Source organism: Carcharhinus amblyrhynchos, unplaced genomic scaffold (genome assembly GCF_965287045.1).
Source record: "Carcharhinus amblyrhynchos unplaced genomic scaffold, sCarAmb.v2.hapA chromosome_185, whole genome shotgun sequence".
Taxonomy (NCBI): domain Eukaryota; kingdom Metazoa; phylum Chordata; class Chondrichthyes; order Carcharhiniformes; family Carcharhinidae; genus Carcharhinus; species Carcharhinus amblyrhynchos.
In genome coordinates, this window is record NW_027649925.1 from 162,689 (window position 1) to 188,440 (window position 25,752).

General features: G+C 45.6%; 1 protein-coding gene across 1 annotated transcript in view; it reads right to left on the bottom strand.

Annotated features, from left to right (window-relative positions):
* LOC145338809 (uncharacterized) overlaps positions 1-25,752 on the bottom strand; it is a 101,515-nt gene that overhangs the window by 46,754 nt on the left and 29,009 nt on the right. Inside the window, exons 4-7 of the mRNA XM_080183211.1 lie at positions 21,014-21,355; positions 7,897-8,166; positions 3,555-3,668; positions 3,333-3,434 (exon numbers count right to left, since the gene is read on the bottom strand). Of these exons, the coding sequence (XP_080039337.1) occupies positions 3,333-3,434; positions 3,555-3,668; positions 7,897-8,166; positions 21,014-21,355 (828 nt within the window). The remainder of the gene's footprint in view (positions 1-3,332; positions 3,435-3,554; positions 3,669-7,896; positions 8,167-21,013; positions 21,356-25,752) is intronic.

The following is a 25,752-nucleotide window of genomic DNA, read 5'->3' on the forward strand; positions in this document are numbered from 1 at the left end:
GTAATGAGCCGGGGCAGGTGGGAGAGGTAGAGGTAGGCGAACATGTGGCTAATAGTGACCACAAGTCCGTCTACTTTAGGATAAAAATGGAAAGGGACGAGTGCCGGCCGAACGGGAGTGTGCTGAACTGGAGAAAGGCGAGCTATAGCAGGATTAGGAGAGAGCTGCAGGACACTGATTGGGAAGGACTGTTAGCTGGCAAGTCCACGGTTGGCAAGTGGGAGGCTTTTAAAGGCAAAATAAAATGGTTGCAGGGGAGGTATGTTCCGGTTAAGAGGGAGGATGGGAAAGGTAGGATTAGAGAGCCGTGGATTACAGGGGGTATCGAAGACTTGGTCAGGAAGAAGAGGGAGGCGTATGTTAGGTCGAAACGACTGGGTACGGAGAGTGCGCTGGAGGAATATAGAGAGAGTAGGAGGGAGCTAAAAAGGGGAATTAGAAGGGAGAAGAGAGGGCATGAAATGGCTTTGGCTGGTAGGATTAAGGAGAATCCAAAGGCATTTTATTCCTATATTAGGAGCAAGAGAGTAGTTAGAGGGAAAATTGGTCCTCTTAGGGACAAAAGCGGGGAGTTATGTATTGAGTCGGAGGGAATGGGGGAGCTCCTGAATGAATACTTTGCGTCGGTATTCACAAAGGAGAGGGGTTCGGAATCGTGCAGTCTGTTAGAGGGAGCTGAGGATCAGCTGCAGGAAATATCTATTACGAGGGAGGAAGTGCTAGGGCTTTTAGGTAGCGTAAGGACGGATAAAGCTCCGGGGCCTGATGGTATTTATCCCAGGCTGCTTAGGGAGGTGAAAGATGAAATTGCTGGGCCTCTGGCGCAAATCTTTGTCTCTTCTTTGGACACAGGTGAGGTCCCAGAAGACTGGAGGGTGGCAAGTGTGGTACCGCTGTTCAAAAAAGGCAGTAGGGATAACCCTGGGAATTATAGGCCGGTGAGTTTGACATCGGTGGTAGGGAAATTAATGGAAAAAGTACTTAGGGGTAGGATGTATGAGCATTTGGAGCGTTGTGGTCTGATCGGGGATACGCAACATGGCTTTGTTAGAGGGAGGTCTTGCCTTACGAATCTGGTGGAATTCTTTGAGGAGGTGACAAAAACGGTTGACGATGGGCAAGCCGTTGATGTCATCTATATGGATTTCAGTAAGGCGTTTGACAAAGTCCCTCATGGTAGGCTGGTAGAAAAGGTTAAGGCGCATGGGATACGGGGTCAGGTAGCTAGGTGGATTGAGAACTGGCTGGGCAATAGGAGACAGAGGGTAGTTGTGGAGGGGACTTTGTCCAGCTGGAGGCCAGTGACCAGTGGTGTGCCGCAGGGCTCGGTACTGGGACCTCTCCTCTTTGTAGTCTACATAAATGACTTGGAAGAGAGCGTAGGTGGTGTGATCAGCAAGTTTGCTGATGACACCAAGATGGCAGGGTTGGCGGGTACTGAAGTGGATTGTCAGGTGATACAACAGGATATAGATAGGTTGGTGCATTGGGCAGATAGGTGGCAGATGGAATTTAATCCTGACAAATGCGAGGTGATGCATTTTGGAAGGAATAATGTAGAGAGGAGCTATGTGATTAAAGGTAGACAAATTAGGAGTATAGAAACACAGAGGGACCTGGGAGTGCAGGTTCACAAATCCATGAAGGTTGTGACACAAGTGGAGAATGTTGTCAGGAAGGCTTATGGAATGCTAGCCTTTATAGGAAGAGGTATAGAGTTTAAAAGCTGCCGTCTAATGCTTCAGTTATATAGAACGTTGGTTAGACCGCATTTGGAGTACTGCGTCCAGTTCTGGTCACCTTACTACCGGAAGGACGTGGAGGCTCTGGAAAGGGTGCAGAGGAGGTTTACCAGGATGTTGCCTGGCATGGAGGGGTTGGGTTACGAGGAAAGGTTGGAGAAACTGGGACTGTTCTCTTTGGAAAGACGGAGATTGAGGGGTGACATGATAGAGGTATATAAGATACTGAAGGGGATAGACAGGGTCAATAGTGAGAGACTGCTCCCTAGATTGGTTACGAATACAAGAGGACATGATTTAAGGGTGAGGGGGGAGAGGTATAATTTGGATATGAGAGGAAGGTTCTTTACGCAGAGAGTAGTGGGGGTATGGAACGCGCTACCGAGTGGGGTGGTGGAGGCGGGAACGTTGGACTCGTTTAAGGTTCAGTTAGATAGGCACATGAGTGAAACGAGGATGGAGGGTTATGGTAGGGGTTATTGAATAAGGGTTAGAACCTCGGGAGACACCGGAAAGGCAGGCTTGTGATTAACGTTTTTGTCTTTTCACTCCGCAGGTGGAGGTCCACCTCGTTGTCAAACGAGGGGCATGCACACGGTGGGTCGTGCGAGGGCGGCTCCTGGAGGTTCCGGGAGTGGCCTAGTACTTCGTGTCAGTGTGTGTGCTTGATCCTGGACCGGTAGACGGGCGCCGCAACAGCTCGGTGACTAGCACTGCTAGCTGTGCAGATACATGGATTTGGGCCTGTGTCTGTGGGAGTTTGTGCATTCTCCCTGTGGTTGCGTGGGTTTCCTCTGGGCGCTCTGGTTTCCTCCCACACCCCAAAGATGTGCTCTTAGGCTGATTGGTTTTACCAAATTTACACTATTCTCCCCTGAATCTGGCTAAGTCAGGGGTTCTATTTGTAGATACGCAGGGTAGAATAGGTGTAGGGTGATGCGGCGGCGCGGGCTTGTTGGGCCGAAGGGCCTGTTTCCCGTGCTGGGTTGTTCTTTGTTCTTTGTTATTACAGTCATGGCTGATCATCCAATTTAATAGCCTAATCCTGCTTTTTCCCCACAACCTTTGATCCCATTCGCCCCAAGTACAATATTCAGCTGCCTCTTCAATACATTCAATGTTTTGGCATCATCCTGTGGTAATGAATTCCCTCTGGACTCTCTGGGTGAAGAAATGTCTCCTCACCTCCGTCCTAAACGGTCTACCCTGAATCCTCAGACTGTAACCCCTGGTTCTGGACTCCCCCACCATTGGGAATATCTTCCCTGCATCTACCCTGTCTAGTTCTGTTGGAATTTTATGGGAATCTTTGTGAGAACCCCCTCATTTGTCTGAACTCCAGCGAAAACAATCCTAACCTAGTCAATCTCATCAGTCCCACCATCTCCAGAATCAGCCTGGTAAACCTTTGAGGCTTCAAGCTGACTTTGACCAGTTGAGTGAGTAGGCTGATACCTACAGTGTACACTGTAGATATCAGCTCACTTTTCACTCTGGGCTGTGTGACAATTATTTCCTTTGCGTTAAAAGGTTCCATTAAACAAAAGAGGAATTGTCAGCCTGACATTTGGAGTGGAAACATTTACTTACCCTCATCTATGATGATGATGACAAATGCAACAATGTGACAGAAAAACGAAAGTGCGTGAAGGATCATCACAACAGATGTCACCTGAAGCCAATACTGTTTAACTGAAATTTAAAAATGGTAGATTTGGAGAGAATATCCAGAAATTATACACTTTAAAATGCAGAATTGTAACAATGCTTAACCTTGGGAGGAAATCATTCACACAAAATGCTTGTTATTACCTTGATAATTCTCCAGTGCAAAGAGTATGAAGGCTGTTGCACAAATGGATGTCACTGTGCTCACCAAGGAAACGACCGAACTCGCAAGAGCATCTTCGTGAAGGAAAAAAACTCCTACAACTCAAAAACAGCCTGCATTTAACCTCAGAATTGCCACATATATGTTAAGAAAAGGCTTTGTGACAATCTACAGTGGTTTAGGAAAAGGCCCAAGTTTTCTTAGCACACACTTAAGAATAAAGCAGCAACTATAAGACCATAAGACACAAGAGCAGAATTAGGTCACTTGGCCCATCAAGTCTGTTCTGCCACTCGATCATGGCTGACATTTTTCTCATCCCCATTCTCCTGTCTTTTACCCATAACCCCTGATGCCCTTATTAATCAAGAACCTATCTATCTATGTCTTAAAGGCACTCAATGACTTGGCCTCCACAGCCTTCTACAGCAAAGCGTTCCACAGATTCCCCACTCTCTGGCTGAAGGAATTCCTCCTCATCTCTGTTTTAAAGGATCGTCCCTTCAGCCTAAGCCTTTTTATTGTTTGGGCAGCTGATAGAATATCGTTACACTCACTTTTAGCAAATGGGAAGCTCCTGAATGCACTTGGCGCTGTTGAAATCCAAGTCAAGCACGTTGCTTGGTGGTGAGCCAATACTGGTGACAACCCTTTCCCTTATTCATTCAAAAGTGTGTTAACCAGGGTTCAGGGTAAGCTCTTGGAGTGAAGGGCAAGGCTGGTAGAAGTAGGGAACTCTGGATGACCCGGGACATTGAGGTCCTGGTCAAGAAGAAGAAGGAGGCACATGACATGCATAGGCAGCCAGGATCAAGTGGATCTCTTGAAGAGTATAGGAGGAGTAGGAGTGGAGCTGAGAGAGAAATCAGGAGGGCAAAAAGGGGACATGAGATTTTTTTGGCAGATAAGGCCAAAGGAGAATCCAAAAAGCTTCTACAAATGCATAAAGACCAAAAGAGTAACAAGGGAGAGAATAGAGCCTCTTAAGGATCAACAAGGTCATCTATGTGCGGATCCATTAGAGATGGATGAGATCCTAAATGACTATTTTTCATCAGTATTCACTGTTGAGAAAAGCATGGATGTTAGGGAACTTTGGGAAATAAACAGTGATGTCTTGAGGAGTGTACATATTACAGAGAAGAAGGTGCTGGAAGTCTTAAAGCGCATTGAGGTAGATAAATCCCAGGACCTGATGAAGCGTGTCCCAGGACAATATGGGAGGCTAGGGAGCAAATTGCAGGTCCCCGAGCAGAGATGTTTGAATCATCGACAGCCACAGGTGAGGTGCCTGAAGATTGGAGGGTGGCGAATGTTGTGCTTTGTTTAAAAAGGGCTGCAGGAAAAGCCTGGGAATTACAGGCCAGTGAGCCTCACATTTATTGTGGGTAAGTTGTTAGAAGACACTTTGAGAGACAGAATCTACAGGCATTTAGAGACACAAGGACTGATTAGGGACAGTCAGCATGGCTTTGTGAGTGGAAAATCATGTCTCACAAATTTGATTGAGTCTTTTGAAGGGGTAACCAAGAAACCAGATGAAGGCAGTGCGGTTGATATTGTCTACATGTTCTTCAGCAATGCCTTTGACAAGGTACCACACGGTAGGTTGCTGTATCAGGTTAAATCTCACGGGGTCCAGGGTGAGGTATCTAAATGGATACAAAATTGTAGAGGCCTGTGACCAGCGGTGTGCCTTAGGGATCAGCGCTGGGTCCACTATTATTTGTCATTTATATTAATGATTTGGATGAGAATTTAGTAGGCACGGTTAGTGAGTCTGCAGTTGTCACTAAGATTGGTGGCATAGTGAACAGTGAAGAAGATTATCTAGGATTCCAACGGGATCTTAAATCAATTGGGTCAGTGGGCTGACAAACGGCAGATGAACTTTAATTTAGACAAATGCGAGGTGATGCATTTTGGTTGATCAAACCGGGGCAGGACTTAGTCAGTTAATGGCAGTGCCTCAGGGAGTGTTTTAGAAAAAGAGATCCAGGGGTACAGGTTCATAGCTCCCTGAAAGTGAAGTCACAGGTGGACAGGATGGTGAAGGAGGCTTTCAGCATGCTTGGTTTCAGGGATCTGAACATTGAATACAGGAGCTGGGACGTCCTGTTGAAGTTGTACAAGACATTGGTAAGGCCACACTTGGAATACTGTGTACAGTTCTGGTCACCCTATTATAGAAAGGATATTATTAAACTAGAAAGAGTACAGAAAAGATTTACTAGTATGTGAACGGGACTTGATGGATTAAGTTATAAGGAGAGGCTGGATAGACTGGAACTTCTTTTCTCTGGAGCATAGGAGGCTGAGGGGTGACCTTATAGAGGTCTATAAAATAATGAAGGGCACAGATCAGCTAGATGGTCAACATCTTTTCCCAAAGGTAGGGGAGTCCAAAACTAGAGGGCACAGGTTTAAGGTGAGAGAGGAGAAATACAAAAGAGTCCAGAAGGCAGTTTTTTCACACAAAAGGTGGTGAGTGTCTGGAACAAGCCGCCAGAGGTAGTAGTAGAGGCAGGTACAATTTTGTCTTTTAAAAAGCGTTTAGACAGTTACATGGGTAAGATGGGTATACAGGGAGATGGGCCAAATGCGGGCAACAAAAAAGGGGCAGCATGAACAAGTTGGGCCGAAGGGCCAATTATCCGTGAACTGAGTGGTTTGCCAGGGACATTTAAGTGCCAAACAAATTGCGTGGTTCTGGAGTCACATGTAGGCCAGATCAGATAAGGACAGCAGATTTCCTTCCCAAAAGGACATTAATGATCCAGGTGAGCTTTTACAATCAATACGGTATCATGTCGGCTTTTAATTTCAGATTTTTATTGAATTCAAATTTCACCATCTGCCATTGTGGGATTCAAACTTGGGCTCCCAGAACACTTTCATAGGGCTCTGGTTTATTAATCCAATGACAATACCACTACACCACAGCCTAGCTATCCAGGTGTCTTCCTGCTGAATATCGGGTGACATGATTCTGCCCATGTTTCTCTTGTCAGACTGGAGATTTTTAAAAAATTCATTCATGGATGTGGACATTATTGTCTGGGCCAGAATTTATTGTCCATGCCTGAGGACATTTAGGAGTCACCCACATTGCTGCGGCTCAGGAGTCACATGTAGGCCAGACTGTTATGGTAAGGTAAGAATGGCAGATTTCCTTCCCTAAGGAACTTTAGTGAACCAGATGAGTCTTTCTGACGATCAACAATGGTTTCATGGTCATCAGTAGATTCTTAATTCCAGATATTGTTTGAATTCAAATTCCACCATCTGCCATGGTGGGATTCGAACACAGAACATTACCTTGGGGCTTTGGATTATATACATAGGAGGAGGAAGCAGTGCTGTAGTGTTATTATCCAGTGACAATAACACTACAGCACTGCTTCCTCCTCCTATGTAAAAACATCTACTCCCAGTGTGGTTTTAGAACCTGAATATCTGCAATTGCCATGATCTTCTCATTCCAGCAGCTGCAAGAGAGATTCTGCCACCAAACTAGACATTGCCTTGGCCTATTTCACCAAGTGTGATGGCTACAGCAGATGGTAATTGTTAGGCAAACCCCAAATCCCAGGGGAAAACTTAGTTTTTGGACTACAACACTTTTTTCCAAGCCAGGAAACCTACTCTTCTCAGCAGCAAGAAGTTCCATCACATTTCTGGGATTTTAAAATTAAAATATTTATTAACCAAAAAAAAACTTGGGCACAAAAGATTACAATTACACAATTAAGAATGATTTTGCATATTCCCCAAAAGAAACACACTTGGTCAGACACACAGGAAAGCACCTTGCAGGCAATTCCGCTATACAAAATTATAAAAACCAAGTAACATTACTCAAGACAAAACTATTGCTGTCGAAGTATAGATACAGATATACAGCAAAACCTCTTAAACTTGCTTCTACTCAGCTGTGGAAATCCAAAAAGCTTCATAAAGAAGACTGCATTCTGAAACCGTGACTCATCTAGTCTGACGGGAGGGCTGATCAAAATTAGCACTGTATCAGACTGTGGAATATTACCCAGTACAGTCAGAATACAATCCCATGTCCCTCACACTGTATTAGACTGTGGAACATTACCCAGTACAGTCAGAATATAATCCCACGTCCCTCACGCTGTATCAGACAGTGAAACATTACCCAGTACAGTCAGAAAATAATTCCATGTGAAACATTACCCAGTACAGTCAGAATATAATCCCACATCCCTCACACTGTATCAGACTGTGAAACATTACCCAGTACAGTCAGAATATAATCCCACGTCCCTCATACTGTATCACAGTTTGAAATCCTACCTTCTGCACTGAGGAAGTAATCCTTGGCGCTTGTGCTGACATTGTTTTTCACGATGCAAGTGTATATACCACAATCTGACACTTGCATATTTTCAATAAACAATGCGCTTTTGTCAAATTCCATCCTTATATGTGAAGTGTTAAAAATTTCCTTCTTGTTTTTTTTCCATTTGATGCTCGTTGATTTCTCGGATTTTGTTACGCATCGAAGCTCGACCGGATTTATTACTTTGGCGTGATTCTGAATGAGCATTGGTGGACCCAGCTGTTCTGTCAAAGCGGAACATCATAAAAGTTGTCAAATCAACCTTCAGGATACATCTCACTCGCAAGTGAGAAGTTTGCAGGTAAAGGATTACTGAGAGTAAAGGAGAAGTACATCCAACAAAGATGTTTTTGAGCTTCTTCTGTCGACCAGACAGTCTCATTCTGCGTCTCACCCCTGACATCTGACAAGGCCCATCATTGAGAGGCAGGCGCTACACTAGAACCACACACAAAAGCTGCCAGTCAGCTGGTTGGCTGCTGTTTTTCTCACTGCTAATTGTTGGCAAGTACCATAGCCACTGGTTATTGAGGGTATGCATACAGCCCATAGAACTTTTACACTATGAGAAATAGGAACAGGAGTAGCCCATTTGGTCCATTGAGCCTGCTCCACCATTCAACAGGATCATGGCTGATCAATGAATTCAATTTCCTGATTCCCCCCCTTCCCTCCATATCCCTTGATCCCTTTAACCCCAAGAGCTATATCTAATTTCTTTTTGAAATCAGGCAATGTTTTGGCCTCAACTACATTCTGTGGGAGTGAATTCCACACATTCCCCACCCTCTGGGTGAAAAATTTCTCCTCACCTCAGTTCTAAAAGGTTTACCCCTTATCCTCAAACTATGACCCCTAGTTCTGGACCCCCCCACCACTGGGCACATTCTTTCTGAATTTACCCTGCCTAACCCTGTCCGGATTTTATAAGTTTCTACGAGATCCCTTCCCACTCTTCTAAATTATAGTGAATATAATCCTAACCATTTAGTCTCTCCTCATATGACAGACCTGCATCCCAGGAATCAGCCTGGTAAACTTTCACTGTATTCCCACAATAGCAAGCACATCGTTCCCCAGATAAGGACACCAAAACTGTTCACAATACTCCAGGTGTGGCCTCACTAATGCCCTATACAATTGCAGCAAAACATCCCTTTTGCTATACTCAAACCCTCTTGCTATTAAGGTTAACATACATTTGCCTTCTTTACTGCCTGCTGTATCTGTTCACTTATTTTCAGTGACTGATGCACAAGGACTCCAAGATCTCATTGAGTGTCCACCTCTCTCAATTTAAGAACAAAGAACAAAAACAGCCTGGGAAACAGGCCCTTCGGCCCAACGAGCCCGTGCCACCATTTTAACACTACCAGTCCCCCCCTCCACCCATGACCCTTATCTATTGTTTTATGGCCATCCACATTGAAGGAACCTAATTTAGGGACAACTTATTACCTCCAATCAGCCTAAGAGCACATCTTTGGGGTGTGGGAGGAAACCGGAGCACCCGGAGAAAACCCATGCAAGCACGGGGAGAATGCGCAAACTCCCACAGACACTGGCCCAAATCCATGTGTCTGCACAGCAAACAGTGATAGTCACTGAGCTGTTGTCTTGTCCAGCATCTGGTCCAGTTTAAGCACACACTAACGACATAAAGCACTAGGCCCAATCTCGAACAATCAAGAGCAGCCCAAGTACGACCCATCGCGTGTATGCCCCTCATTGGACAACAAGGTGGACCGACTTAAAAACCTGTGAATGAAAGGAGAAAAAGCATTATTATCATACCACATCCATTTACCTTACCAGGGACGTCCCAATGCTAATGAACCTTATTTAAAACAATCTCCTATATCCACCCATCTCCAACCCACTCATGTGCCTGTCTAAGTTACTCTTAAACAACTCTAGCGCGCTTGCCTCCACCACCTTACTTGGCAGAGCATTCCATACCCCCACTACCCTCTGTGTGAAAAACCTCCCTCTAATATCTGTGTTGTACCTCTCCCCCCTCACCTTAAGTCCATGGCCCCTCGTCCTGTGTGTCTCTAACATAGGAAATAGCTTACCTCTGTTTACTCTATCTATACCCTCCATAATCTTATATACCTCTATTAGATCCCCCCTTAGTCACCGTCTTTCAAGGGAAAACAGCCCCAATTTGTTCAATCTTTCCTCATAACCCAGTCCTTCCATACCAGGCAACATCCTGGTAAACCTCCTCTGCGCTCTCTCCAGAGTCTCCACGTCCTTCCGGTAGTAAGGCAACCAGAACTGGATGCAGTACTCTAAATGTGGCCTAACCAACGTTCTATACAACTGCAACATTAGACTCCAGCTCTTATATTCTATACCCCTTCCTAAAAAGGCTAACATACCATAGGCTTTCTTCACAACCTTCTCCACTTGTACTGCCACCTTCAAAGACTTGTGCACTTGCACCCCCAGGTCTCGCTGCGATTCTATACTCCTTATGGGCTTACCTTTTATCACATAACTCCCCCCTACATTATTTCGGCCAAAATGCATCACCTCACATTTATCTGGATTAAGCTCCATTTGCCATGTATCTGCCCAATATACCAGCCTATCAATATCCCGTTGTATTGCCAGACACTGCTCCTCACTGCCTGCCAATCCAGCCATCTTGGTGTCATCAGCAAATTTGCTGATCACACCACTTATTGCCTCTTCCATGTCATTTATATACATTACAAAGAGAAGAGGTCCCAGTACTGAGCCCTGCGGCACACCACTAGTAAAAAATCTGACGCCAGTCCAACGCCGGCATACCCACATCATGCACACCACTAGTGACAGACCTCCAGCTAGAAAAGGACCCCTCCACTACTACTCTCTGTCTCCTCTTTGCAAGCCAGTTCTCAACCCATCTAGATATCTGGCCACGTATCCCATGAGCCTTAATCTTTTCTACCAACCTACCATGAGGGACTTTGTCAAACGTCTTACTGAAATCCATATAGATGACATCAAAGGCTCATCCTTCGTCGACCGTTTTTGTCACCTCCTCAAAAAATTCTACCAGATTTGTAAGGCAAGACTTCCCCTTTACAAAGCCATGCTGCGTATCCTTAATCAGATTGCAATGCTCTAAGTGCTCATACATCCTATCCCGAAGAATCCTCTCCATCAACTTGCCTACCACTGACGTCAAACTCATCGGCCTATAGTTACCCGGGTTATCCCTCCTACCCTTTTTAAACAACGGTACCACGTTCGCTATCCTCCAGTCCTCTGGGACCTCACCTGTGTCCAAAGAAGAGACAAAGATTTGCGTCAGAGGCCCAGCAATCTCATCTCTCGCCTCCCTAAGCAGCCTAGGATAAATGCCATCAGGCCCCGGAGATTTATCAGTTTTAATGCTACCTAAAAGCCCTGACAGTTCTTCTCTCGTAATCGATAGATCCTTCAGTTGGTCTACAGCTCCCTCAATGACCGTGCCAGACATCAAGCCCCTCTCCTTCGTGAATACCAACGCAAAGTATTCATTCAGGATCTCTCCCATTCCCTCAGACTCTAAGCACAATTCCCCTCGTCTGTCCCTGAGAGGACTGATTTTACCCCTAGCTACCCTTTTGCTCCTAACATAGGAGTAAAACGCCTTTGGATTTTCCTTAATCCTACCTGCCAAAGCCATTTCATGCCCCCTTTTTGCCCTCCTAACTCCCCTTTTGAGATCCCTCCTACTGTCTTTGTACTCCTCCAACGCTCTCTCCGTTCCCAGCTGCTTAGACCTGACATACGCCTCTCATTTCTTCCTAACCAGGTCTTCTATATCTCTAGTAATCCACGGCTCTGTAATCCTACCTTTCCCATCCTTCCTCCTAACCGGCACATGCCTTTCTTGCAGTTTTCCCTTGAAAGACTCCCACATGCCTAACATGGACTTGCCTTCCAACAGCCTATCCCAGTCTGTATCCCTAAGCTCCTGCCTAATCCGGCTGTATCTAGTCTTCCCCCAATTTAGCACCCTCCCCTTAGGGCAGCACTCATCTTTTTCTATTCGTATCCTAAAGTAGACAGAGTTGTGGTCACTATTAACCACATGTTCACCGACTGCAACCTCAACCACCTGACCCGGCTCATTTCCCAGAACTAAATCCTAGTCGGGCTATCTACATACTGCTCCAAGGATCCTTCCAATACACATCTTACGAATTCCTCCCCGTCCGAACCCCCAGCTCTAGGCACCTTCCAGTCCCCCCCAGGGAGATTAAAATCTCCCACTACAACAACCCTGTTCTTCCTACACTTGTCCAAAATGTCTCTGCATATACCCTCTTCCACTGCCCGCGGGCTGTCAGGCGGCCTGTAGTACACTCCTAGCATAGTAATGGCTCCCTTCCTATTTCTCAACTCCACCCACAGAGGCTCAATTTCCAACCCCTCTATGTTATCTTCCCTCTGCACCGCTGTGATGTGCTCCCTAACTAAGAGCGCTACTCCCCCTCCACTTTTCGACCCTCCTCTGTCACGCTTAAAACACTTATACCCAGGAATATTTAGCTGCCAGTCCTGCCCTTCCTTTAACCATGTCTCCGTCACTGCCACCACATCTAAATTCCTCGCGAACACCAAGGCCTTAAGTTCATCCGTCTTACCCATCACACTCCTCGCATTAAAACAGATGCACTGAAGACCCTCAGGCCCACTCGGATCCTCCTTCTCCTGGGAGATTTTCCTCTCATCTAGACTTACCCTGTCACCCAACTCACTCCCACTCCCAGTGCCTACTGAGCTATCTGTCTCCTCCCCACCACCCCCCTCCAAATTAGTTTAAACCCTGCCGAAACACTCCAGCTTTACGCCTATTAAATAATAATCTGTCTTCCTATTATTGCTACCAAAATGGATAACCTCACATTTATCCCTGGTAGATAAATCCCCAGGACCTGATGAAGTATATCCCAGGGCATTGTGGGATGCCAGGGAGGAAATTGCGGGTCCCGTAGCAGAGATATCTGAATCATCGACAATCATGGGTGAGCTGCCTGAAGATTGGAAGATGGCAAATGTTGTCCCTTTGTTTAAAAAGAGCTGCAAGGAAAAGCCTGAGATCTACAGGCCAGTGAGCCTAACATCTGTAGTGGGTAAGTTGTTAGAGGTATTTTGAGAGATAGGATCGACAGGCATTTAGAGACGTAAGGACTGATTAGGGACAGTCAGCATGGAAAATCATATCTCACAAATATGACTGAGTTTTTTGAAGGGATAACCAAGAAGGTAGATAAGAGCAGTGCAGTTGACATTGTCTCCATAGGCTTTAGCAAGGCCTTTGACAAGGTACCACATGGTAGGTTGTTGCATCAGGTTAAATCTCATGGGATCCAGGGTGAGGTATCTGAATGGATACAAAATTGATTTGATGACAGAAGCCAGAGGGTGGTTATAGAGGGTTAATTTTCAAACTGGAGGCCTGTGACCAGCGGTGTGTCGCGGGGATCAGTGCTGGGCCCACTATTATATGTCATTTATATTAATGATTTGGATGAGAATATAGGAGGCATGATTAGTAGGTTTGCGGATGACACCAAGATTAGTGGCATAGTAGACAGTGAAGAAGGTTATCTTGGATTGCAACGGGATCTTGATCTATTGGGCCAGTGGGCTGACGAATGACAGATGGAATTTAATTTAGGTAAATGCAAAGTGATGCATTTTGGTCGATCGCACCAAGGCAGGACTTACTCAATTAATGGTAGGGCACTGGGGAGAGTTATAGGACAAAGATATTTAGGGGTACAGGCTCACAGCTCCTTGAAAGTGGAGTCATGGGTGGACAGAGTGGTGAAGAAAGCAGTCGGCATGCTTGGATTCATTGGTCAGGATATTGAAACAGAAAGAAATCCCACAACACCAGCTTAAAGTCCAACAAATTGATTTGTAGCAAAAACCGCAAGCTTTCCAAACAGGCTGTCCCTTCGTCAGGTGGCTGGGAGTTCCAGCCACCTGACGAAGGGACAGCCTGTTCCGAAAGCTTGCATCTTCTGCTACAAATAAACTTGTTGGAATTTAAGCCGGTGTTGTGGGATTTCTTTCTGTTTTACTCCAGTCCAACGCCGGCATCTCCACATCAGAATATTGAATACAGGAGTTGGGACGTGTTGTTGAAGTTGTACAAAACATTGGTAAAACCACATTTAGAATACTGTGTATAGTTCTGGTCACCCTATTATAGAAAGGATATTAAACTAGAAAGAGAGCAGGCAAGATTTACTAGGATGGTACTGGGACTTGATGGTTTGAGTTATAAGATGAGGCTGGATAGAGTGGAACTTTTTCCTCTGGAGCGTAGAAGGCTTTGGGATGATCTTATAAAGGTCTATAAAATAATGAGCTGGATAGTCAATATCTTTTCCCAAAGGTAGGGGAGTCTAAAACTAGGCTAGGTAAATTATTCGAAAGGATTCTTCGAGACAGGATTTATTCCCACTTGGAAATAAGTGGATGTATGAGTGAGAGGTAACATGGTTTTTAATGGGGAGATCGTGTCTCACGAACTTGATCGAGTTTTTCGAGGAAGTGACGAAGATGATTGATGAAGGTAGGGCAGTGGATGTTAACACAGAACATAGAACACTACAGCACAAACAGGCCCTTCGGCCCACAAGTTACGCCGATCACATCTATACCTACCAAGCCATAGAACTATCTGTAACTTCCAATGCCATTAGATCCCATATACTCATCCAGAAGTCTTTTAAAAGACCCCAGCGAGTTCGCCTCTACCACCACAGACAGCAGCCGATTCCACTCACTCACCACCCTCTGAGTGAAAAACTTACCCCTAACACCTCCTCTGTATTTGCTTTCCAGCACCTTAAACCTGTGTCCTCTCGTAGCGACCATTTCAGCCCTGGGAAATAGCCTCCGAGAATCCACCCTATCTATTCCTCTCAACATTTTATAAACCTCTATCAGGTCGCCTCTCAACCTTCGTCTCTCCAGGGAGAAGAGTCCCAGCTCCCTCAACCTATCTTCATAAGGCATGCCTCCCAATCCAGGCAACATCCTTGTAAATCTCCTCTGCACCCTCTCAATAGCTTCCACATCCTTCCTGTAGTGAGGCGACCAGAACTGCGCACTGTACTCCAAGTGGGGTCTGACAAGGGTCCTATAAAGTTGCAGCGTTACCTCCCGACTCCTAAACTCAATCCCTCGATTAATGAAGGCCAGTACACCATACGCCTTCTTGACCACATCCTCCACCTGCGAGGCCGATTTAAAAGTCCTATGGATCCGGACCCCAAGATCCTTCTGCTCTTCAACACAGCTAAGACTCCTACCCTTGATATTGTACTCCTGCATCCCGTTGGTCCTGCCAGAATGGACCACTACACATTTGTCTGTGTTGAAGTCCATCTGCCACTTCTCCGCCCAGTCTCGCATTCTATCTATGTCACGCTGCAACTTCTGACATCCCTCCAGACTATCCACAACACCATCAACCTCCGTATCATCGGCGAACTTACTAACCCATCCCTCCACTTCCTCATCTAGGTCATTTATGAAAACGACAAACAGCAAGGGTCCGAGAACAGATCCCTGGGGCACTCCACTGGTGACCGACCTCCATGCAGAAAAAGACCCATCCACAACCACTCTCTGCCTTCTGCAGGCAAGCCAGTTCTGGATCCACAAGGCCAAAGCCCCTTGGATCCCATGCCCTCTCACCTTCTCAAGGAGTCTTGCATGGGGGACCTTATCAAACGCCTCACTGAAGTCCATGTAAACCACGTCCACCGCTCTTCCTTCATCAATGTGTTCAGTCACATTTTCAAAGAACTCAACTAGGCTCGTAAGGCACGACCTGCCCTTGACAAAGCCGTGCTGACTATTCCTGATCATTCTAAACTTCTCTAAATGCTCATAAATCTTGTCCCTCAGAATCCTCTCCATCAACTTACCAACCACTGAGGTCAGACTCACTGGTCGGTAATTTCCTTTTCTTGAAAATAGGAACCACATCCGCAATCCTCCAATCCTCCAGAACCTCTCCCGTCTCCATCGACGATGCAAAGATCATCACCAGGGGCTCTGCAATCTCTTCCCTCACCTCCCACAATAACCTGGGGTACATCCCATCCGGTCCCAGCGACTTATCTATCTTGATAGAATTTAAAAGTTCCAACACATCCTCTCTCTTAATATCCACATACTCAATCTTTTCAGTCTGCCGCAAACCTGTAGTACAACCTCCCAGATCACTTTCCACCGTGAATACCGAGGCAAAGTACTCATTGAGCACCTCTGCCATGTCTTCCAGTTCCACGCACACTTTTCCACCTTCACCTTTTATAGGTCCTATCCCTTCTTTTCTCATCCTTTTACTCTTCACATATTTGTAGAACGCCTTGGGGTTCTCCTTAATTTTACCCGCCAAGGCCTTCTCATGTCCCCTTCTGGCTCTCCTAATTTCCTTTTTAGGCTCCTTTCTACAATCCTTATACTCCTCTAGATCCTTAATATCTCCTAGCTCTCTGAACCTTTTGTACACCTTTCTTTTCTTCCTGACCAGGTTCATCACAGCCTTCGTGCACCACGGCTCCCGCGACCTACCAAAGCCTCCTTGTCTCATCGGAACGTTGCCATGCAGAGCTCCAGACAAACATTCCTTGAAAATCCGCCACCTTCCTTCAGTACTTTTCCCCAAGAACACCTCCTTCCAGTTTATTTGTCCAATTGTCTGCCTGATGTCATCATATTTCCCCTCACTCCAGACAAACACCTTCCTAGCCTGCCTGATCCTATCTCTTTCCAATGGTATCGTGAAGGAGATAGAATTATGATCTCCATCCCCGAGATGCTCTCCCACCGAGAGATCCGTCACCTGTCCTGGTTCATTAGCCAGCACCAGGTCAAGTACAGCCTCTCCTCTCGTAGGCTTATCCACATACTGTGTCAGGAAACCCTCCTGAACACACCTAACAAACTCCTCCCCATCCAAACCCCTTACCCTAGGGATATTCCAGTCGATGTTTGGAAAATTAAAGTCTCCCATCACGACAACTCTGTTATTACCACATCTCTCTAGGATCTGTTTCCCTATCTGCACCTCAACTTCCCTGTCACTATTGGGCGGCCTATAGAAAACACCCAGCAAAGTTATTGACCCTTTGCTGTTCCTAACTTCCACCCACAGAGACTCCGCAGACAGTCCCTCCACAGCATCCACCTTCTCTACAGCCGTGACACTGTCCCTGATCAACAGTGCCACTCCACCACCTCTTTTGCCCACCTCCCTGAATCCCAGCACCTGAAGTACCCAGTCCTGTCCCTGAGAAATCCAAGTCTCTGTAATGGCCACCACATCACATTCCCAAGCAGCAATCCACTCCCTAAGCTCATCTACTTTGTTCACTACGCTCCTGGCGTTAAAGTAGACACACCTCAGACCCTCGGTCTGGGCACTTCCCTTCTCCATTACCCGTCTAACCTCCCTCTCATACTGTCAACAGTCCTTCTCTACCTGGGAGCTAACCTCCTCGCTCTCAGTCTCCTCATCTCTATTCCCTCCCCCCAACCTTTCTAGTTTAAAGCCCCCCTTGTTGTCTATATGGACTTCAGTAAGGCCTTTGACAAGGTTCCACATGGCAGACTACTGCAGAAGGTAAAGTTGCACGGGATCAGAGGTGAGCTGGCAAAGTGGATACAAAACCCTTCTGGGTGGAGAGATGGCAGATGGAGTTTAATCTGGACAAATGTGAGGTAATGCATTTTGAAAGGTCTAATAAAGATAGAAACTATACAGTAAATGACAGAACCCTTAAGAGTATTGATAGACAAAGGAATGTACAGGTACACAGGTCACTGAAAGTGGCAACGCAGGTGGAGAAGGTAGTCAAGAAGGCATTTGACATGCTTGCCTTCATCAGCCGAGGCACAGAGTTTAAAAATTGGCAAGTCATGTTGCAGCTTTATTGAACTTTAGTGAGACTGTATTTGGAATATAGTGTTCAATTCTGATCACCATACTTTACCAGAAGGATGTGGAGGCTTTGGAGAGGGTACAGAAGAGATTTACCAGGATGTTGCCCACTACAGCGGGCATTAGCTATGAGAAGAGATTGGAGAAACTTGGTTTGTTCTCACTGAAGCAAAGATGGTTGAGGGGCGACCTGATAGAAATCTAGGTCTTCTGAGGAAAGGTTGAGGGAGCTGGGGCTTTTCTCTTTTGAGCGGAGGAGGATGAGAGGCGACTTAATAGAAGTTTATAAGATGATGAGGGGGATAGATAGAGCGAACGTTCAGAGACTATTTCCTCGGGTGGATATAGCTGTTACTAGCGGGCATAACTATAAGGTTCATGGTGGGAAATGTAGGAAGGATGTCCAAGGTAGGTTCTTTACTCAGAGTTTGGTTGGGGTGTGGAATGGACTGCCTGCTGTGATAGTGGAGTTGGACACTTTAGGAACTTTCAAGCGGTTATTGAATAGGCACATGGAGCACACCACAATGATGGGGAGTGAGATAGCTTGATCTTGGGTTCGGACATAGCTCGGCACAACATTGAGGGCCGAAGGGCCTGTACAGTGCTGTTCACTTAAGAACAAAGGTAGATGGAATTTAATCCAAGTAAATGCAAGGTGATGCATTTTGGAAGAAATAATGTAGAGGGGAGTTATACGATAAATGGTAGGACTATTAAGAGTATAGAAATGCAGAGGGATCTAGGGGTGCAAGTACACAAGTCCTTGAAGATGGCAGTACAGGTGGAGAAGGTGGCGAAAGAGGCTTATGGTATGCTTGCCTTTATAGGAAGGGGTACAGAGTATAAAAGCTGGCGTCTAATGTTGCAATTGTACAGAACGTTGGTTAGACCGCATTTGGAGTACTGCGTCCAGTTCTGGTCGCCTTACTACTGGAAGGACGTGGAGACCCTGGAGAGAGTGCAGAGGAGGTTTACCAGGATGCTGCCTGGTCTGGAAGGACTGAGCTATGAGGAGAGATTGGGCAAATTGGGGCTGTTCTCCTTAGAAAGACGGAGAATGAGGGGAGATCTAATAGAGGTGTATAAGATTACGAAGGGTATAGAAAGCGTGAACAGTGGTAAGCTTTTCCTAGGTTGGATACAAAAATTACGAGGAGCCACGGGCTTAAAGTGAGGCGGGGGGGGGCGGGGGAGCGAGGTATAATTCGGATGTTAGAGGGAGGTTTTTCACACAGAGGGTTGTGGGAGCCTGGAATGCACTGCCAAGAAGGGTGGTGGAGGCAGGCACACTAGAGTTGTTTAAGGCTTACTTAGATAGGCACATGAGTGGACTAGAGATGGAGGGATACAAGAGACTGTTCTAAATAAGGATCAAGAGCCTTAGGACGTTCCTGGGAATCAACTGATTCCTATGGACCTTCCAACATATTTTATGGCTCACTTGTCTTACATCTGAGGTTCTGGGGATTCTGTGAATGTCTGTATAAGTAGTGCATGTTTATTGAAGTCTTTTCTTTTAATCCACAGGTGATTCGGTCCGCCATGTTGTCCGACAAGGGGCATACACATGGTGGGTCATGCCAGGGCTGCTCTTGGATGTTGCTTCGAGAGCTGCCTGGTGCTTCACATCGTTAGTGTGTGCTTAAACTGGACCAGCTGACGGGCAACACGACAGCTCAGTGACTATCACTGTTTGCTGTGCAGATACACGGATTTGGGCCAGTGTCTGTGGGAGTTTGCACATTCTCCCCGTGCTTGCGTGGGTTTACTCTGGGTGCTCCGGTTTCCTCCCACACCCCAAAAATGTGCTCTTAGGCTGATTGGTGTAACAAATTGTCCCTAAATTAGTCTCCCCTCAATCTGGCTATAATTCCTTTATTGTGGACTCCAATAGGCGTGGACAAAGGTCAGAGGTAGAAGAGGGCACTCACAATGTTAAAATGGCAGCGCGAGCTCGTTGGGCCGAAGGGCCTGTTTCCTGCGCTGTGTTGTTCTTTGTTCTACTGTTCTATGTTCTATAAGATTATGAGAGGCATGGACAGAGTGGATAATCAGAAGCTTTTTCCTAAGGTGGAAGAGTCAATTACTAGGAGGCACAGGTTTAAGGTGCGAGGGGCAAGGTTTAAAGGAGATGTATAAGGCAGTCTTTTTTTTACAGAGAGTAGTGGCTGCCTGGAACTCACTGCTGCGGGAGGCAGTGGAAGCTGATACGGTAGTGAGTTTTAAGGGGTGTCTTAACAAATACATGAATAGGATGGGAATAGAGGGATATGGTCCCCAGAAGTTTTAGTTCCATCGGGCATCATGGTCAGTGCAGGCTTGGAGGGCTGAACGGCCTGCTCCTGTGCTGTAATTTTCTTTGTTCTAGAGGGCATAGGTTTAAGGTGAGGGGGGGAGATTCAAAAGGGCCCAGAGGGGCAATTATTTCACACAGAGGGTTACGAGTGTCTGGAACAAGCTGCCAGAGGTAGTAGTAGAGGCAGCTACAATTTTGTCTTTTAAAAAGCGTTTAGATAGTTACATGGGTAGGATGGGTATAGGGGGATGTGGACTGAACAAGGGGAATTGGGACTAGCTTAGCGGTTAAAACAAAGGGCAGCGTGGACAAGTTGGGCTGAAGGGCCTATTTCCATGCTGTAAACCTCTATGACTGAAAAAGACCCATTTATGCCAACTCTTTGCTTCCTATCTGCTAACCAGCTTTCTATCCATCTTTTGACACTACCTACAATTCCAAGTGCTTTAGCCTTACATAGTGGTCTGTTATGTGAGGCCTTATCGAAAGCCTTCTAAAAATCCAAACGAACCACATCCACTGGTTCTCCTTGGCAAATCTACTAGTTACATCCTCAAAAAATTTCAATAGATTTATCAAGCATGATTTCCCTTTTGTAAATCCATGCTTTGATTATTGCTCACACGGACTCAGAATGTTTGATTATTACTCATATAGACTCAGAATGCTTTCAAACCCTTTAGTTTCTCTCTCCACAGATGCAGGCAGACCAGCCGAGTTTATCTGGCTTTTCATGGGGGATGTAAACGTAAGACACACACAGGTTAGGTTTTAGTATTAAATCATATTCTGTGGCTCTCAGTACAGTTACATTTACCTTGAACATCCAGTTGTACATAGGAAGTCTGATCTCCCTTCTCGAGGCCCTGGGTTACTATTGGATTTAAAACGACTTCGTAAATCCCGCTGTCCTCAGGTTGTAAGTTTTGCAGGAGCAGGGATCCGGCCATTGTATCAAATGTGGCCCGCTGCTTATAAAAGGGGCTTATGTGCAAGATGGAGGTTGTGAAATGAATGATGATTTTGCGTGTTTTGGAGTTGAGGAAGTACCATCGAACGACATCTTGGTTTTTAGGTTGGTATCCAACCAGAAGGATGGAGGAAAAGGCCTTACGGATCATGCTGATGGGTTGGTTCACACTGTTCATTCTCATGGTTTCTGGAAAAGATCAATTAGTTGAGGTGTGAATGATCAGAGCTCTACACAAGTGAATAATTGATCGATGTGTGGTGGTGGAGAAAACATTCCCACCAGCTTCCAACATCTTGTGAAACATTTCCAAATGGCAGAAAAGAAAATATGAACATTGTGGCTAGCTATTCTCAGAAGCAGAAAATAATTACTGCCATTAGCATCGAGGATCTCAGACAATATTGAGGATCAGACATGAATAGAGGATCACAGACATCAATAGAGGGTCAGACATGAATAGAGGATCATAGACATGAATAGAGGATCACAGGCATCAATAGAGGATCAGACATGAATAGAGGATCACAGGCATCAATAGAGGATCAGACGTGAATAGAGGATCACAGGCATCAATAGAGGATCAGACGTGAATAGAGGATCAGACGTGAATAGAGGATCATAGACATCAATAGAGGATCATAGACATCAATAGAGGATCACAGGCATCAGCAAAAAGGCAGATGTAACCATTGCTGCTGAAGCCATGAATATGGCTGGACAGAGAGAGAGAGAGCACGGCTGGGAGGGAAAAAAGAGAGAAGGACGTTATTCCAAAGAGTTTTATGGAACCCTCCTGGATCAGGCACAGTAGCACAGTGGTTAGCACTGCTGCTTCACAGCTCCAGGGACTTGGGTTTGACTCCTAACTTGGGTCACTGTCTGTGTGGAGCTTGTACATTCTCCTCATGTCTGTGTGGGTTTCCTCCCACAGTTCAAAGATGTGCAGGTTAGGTTGATTGGCTGTGGTAAAAAATGCCCTTAGTGTCCTGAGATGCATATGTTAGAGGGATTAGTAGGTGGATATGGGAGTAGGGGCCTGGCTGGGATTGTGGTTGGTGAAGACTTGATGGTCTGAGTGGCCTCTTTCTATACTGTAGGATTTCTATTTTTATGATTTGGGGGCTCATAAGGTTTGCATCTTGAACTTGGTTAGGATAAGCATAATGTGTTTCAGGCATAATTTAAATGACTCACTGGGGATCTTATATCAAACAAAGTTTATTTAAGAAAATTAGCAAGAACTCTTACCAATTACAAACAAGAAACAAAACAACCATGATAATGTATAACCCTTAACAAATATATCTACTGTGTTCCAATCAATCCAATCCCATAGAAAAAAGACCCTTTTCACAGGTTTAACACAACAAAGATTAATGCTCACGTAATACTGGAATTGAGACCTTGGATGAAGTCTGCAGTTCTCTGGAGAGACTCAGAACAGCTTCCCAAAACATCAGGGCCTCTAGACCAGCTACCAATAGCTGACTCCCACTCCAGAAAGGCAATATCTTACTTTCAGCTAACCAGCAGAATTTCCAAAACCAGAGAGAGACAAAGAGAGGGAGATTTCTTTTTAGCTTGATGCCTCTTTTAAAACGAAAACTCAAATCTGCAGCTCCAAACTGAAAATGAAAAAACTTCCATCACCTGTCCTGTTTTTCTCCTAACAAGAGAAACATCCCAGAAAAAATAAATAAACCCCCTGTTTAAGCAGCAATGAAAGGATTCTCATAGACAACCTAGCAACAACGAGAAAGCCAAACTGAAAAAGTTTGTTTATAACTGCAGTGTACATGATTAAAAACACTTCTTAAATGTACAGTAAGGTCACACCACCCCTTAAGAAAAAAATGAACCATCAATATTCAAAGATGGTTTCATTTTTCAAACTCTTTAGTTTCACATTACCAGTACTCTACAACAAATTTTCATATATTGTACAAAATCAAAACATGCAATTTTTAAGAAGCGGGTTGATGGGTTTTTGATAAGAGAGGGGATTAAGGGTTATGGGGAGAGGGCGGGAAAGTGGAACTGAGCCACGACAGATCAGCCATGATCTTATTGAATGGCGGGGCAGGCTCGAAGGGCCAGATGGCCTACTCCTGCTCCTATTTCTTATGTTCTTATGTTCTTATAATATATTTCATTCCTTGTCATTCACCATTGAACACTCCTTTATTCATCGTATTCATGACAAAGCACTCTCTCCAAAATTCTCCTTCAGGCTTTAATCCTGCTTTGATTCCAAGTCCAAACTCAATTTGTTATTGCAATGATAAATTAGCTCTGGTGATGTCTTCATAGAACTAGACAAGATCAGCAGGATAACATTACATGTGTGTAATCAGGGCTATTCAGAAAGGTCATTTTATCTCTGCCCCCTTTCTTACTCCTTGGCCTTGGCTCCTCCTCTGCCAAGCTATTCGACTCCTTTGTTTGCTCTGTATCTGCACCATCACTTTCTGCACACTCTTTGACAAAGACACACGGTAGATTGTCTTTCTCGGTGTCAGAATTCATTTCAACCACGATTCCAAATAACACTTTGGTAGTTATGCTGATGTAAAAACCATCGCAACGTATTCGAACACCAGTCCTGTGCAGTGCTGCTTCACCGGGCAGCCACATCTCTGCACACTGTACTAAATCACTGTACCAGCAGTTCATTTCAGATGATGGTACAATTTTAGCAAAGTCTGCTCTCTCGTTGTTGTCCTTTCCTACACTACAATACTTGAGCCCCTCAATCCCCTTTTAGAGATCATAGATGACTCTTGACCATTCCACACTTTTCTTTGCATAGATGATGAGTTGTCTGTGGCAGTTCTGCAGTTTATGTTCAGGCAATTTGAACAACTCAGGAATGTGTCAACTTGACATGTCAGCTACACCTGTCTGTATTTCGCCCCTCACCTTAAATCTATGCCCTCATCCCTGGCAGTAAGAAGTCTCACAACATCAGGTTAAAGTCATAAGAACATAAGAAATAGGAACATAAGAAATAGGAGCAGGAGTAGGCCAACTAGCCCTTCGAGCCTGCCCCGCCATTCAATAAGATCATGGCTGATCTGTCGTGGCTCAGTTCCACATTCCTGCCCTCTCCCCATAACCCTTAATCCCCTCTCTTATCAAAAACCCATCAACCCACGTCTTAAAAATATTTAGCGAGGCAGCCTCCACCACTTCAACGGGCAGAGAATTCCAGAGATTCACCACCCTTTGAGTGAAGAAGTTCCTCCTCAACTCCGTTCTAAACCGCCCCCCCTTTATCTTGAGGCTATGCCCCCTAGTCCTACTATCCTTTCTGAGCGGGAAGAGTCTCTCCACCTCTATCCTATCCATCCCATTCATCATCTTATACGTCTCAATGAGATCTCCCCTCATTCTTCTAAACTCTAACGAGTACAAGCCTAATCTATTCAGCCTCTCCTCATAGCTCAACCCCCTCAACTCCGGCATCAGCCTAGTAAACCTCCTCTGCACTCCCTCCAAGGCTAAAATATCCTTGCGTAAGTACGGCGCCCAAAACTGCACACAGTACTCCAGCTGCGGCCTCAACAATGCCCTATACAGCCGCAGCAAGACCTCCCTACTTTTATATTCAATCCCCCTCGCGATGAAGGCCAGCATCCCATTCGCCTTCCTGACCACCTGCTGCACCTGCAAGCTGGGTTTTTGCGACTCATGCACAAGGACCCTGAGGTCCCTCTGCACCGTCGCCTGCTGCAGTTTTTCTCCACGTAAGTAATAATACTTCCTACCATTATTCCTACCAAAGTGGACCACCTCGCACTTGCCAACATTAAATTCCATTTGCCATTTCCTGGCCCATTCGCCCAGCCTATCTAGATCCTTCTGTAGACTCTCCCCACCCTCCGCACAATTTGCCTTTCCACCAATTTTGGTGTCATCAGCAAATTTCGACACCCTACACTCGGTTCCCTCCTCCAGATCATCTATATAAATGGTAAATAGCTGAGGCCCCAGCACCGACCCCTGGGGCACTCCACTAGTCACCACCCGCCAATCCGAATAGCACCCATTGACCCCCACTCTCTGCCTCCTATTTGACAACCAGTCCTCTATCCACGCTAACACCCTACCCCCAACTCCATGCCCCCTGACCTTCTGTAATAACCTCTTGTCAAACGCCTTCTGAAAATCCAGAAAGACCACATCCACCGGCTCTCCTCTATCCACCGCCCTAGACACATCCTCATAGAACTCCAGTAAATTTGTCAGACACGACTTCCCTTTAAGGAAACCGTGCTGCGTCTGCTCTATCAAGTAGTTCCCCTCAAGATGCCTCGCTATTTCCTCCTTGATGACGGATTCTAACATTTTACCTACAACAGACGTTAAACTAACAGGCCTATAATTCCCCGCCTTTTGCCTGGCACCCTTCTTAAACAACGGCGTAACATTAGCCATTTTCCAATCTTCCGGCACTTCCCCGGAATCCAGCGACGTCTGGAAAATAACCACCAAGGCATCCACTATCACCTCCGCCATTTCTTTCAGGACCCTCGGGTGCATTCCAACCAGTCCAACCAGTTTATTTTGTAGTTTAGTTAAAT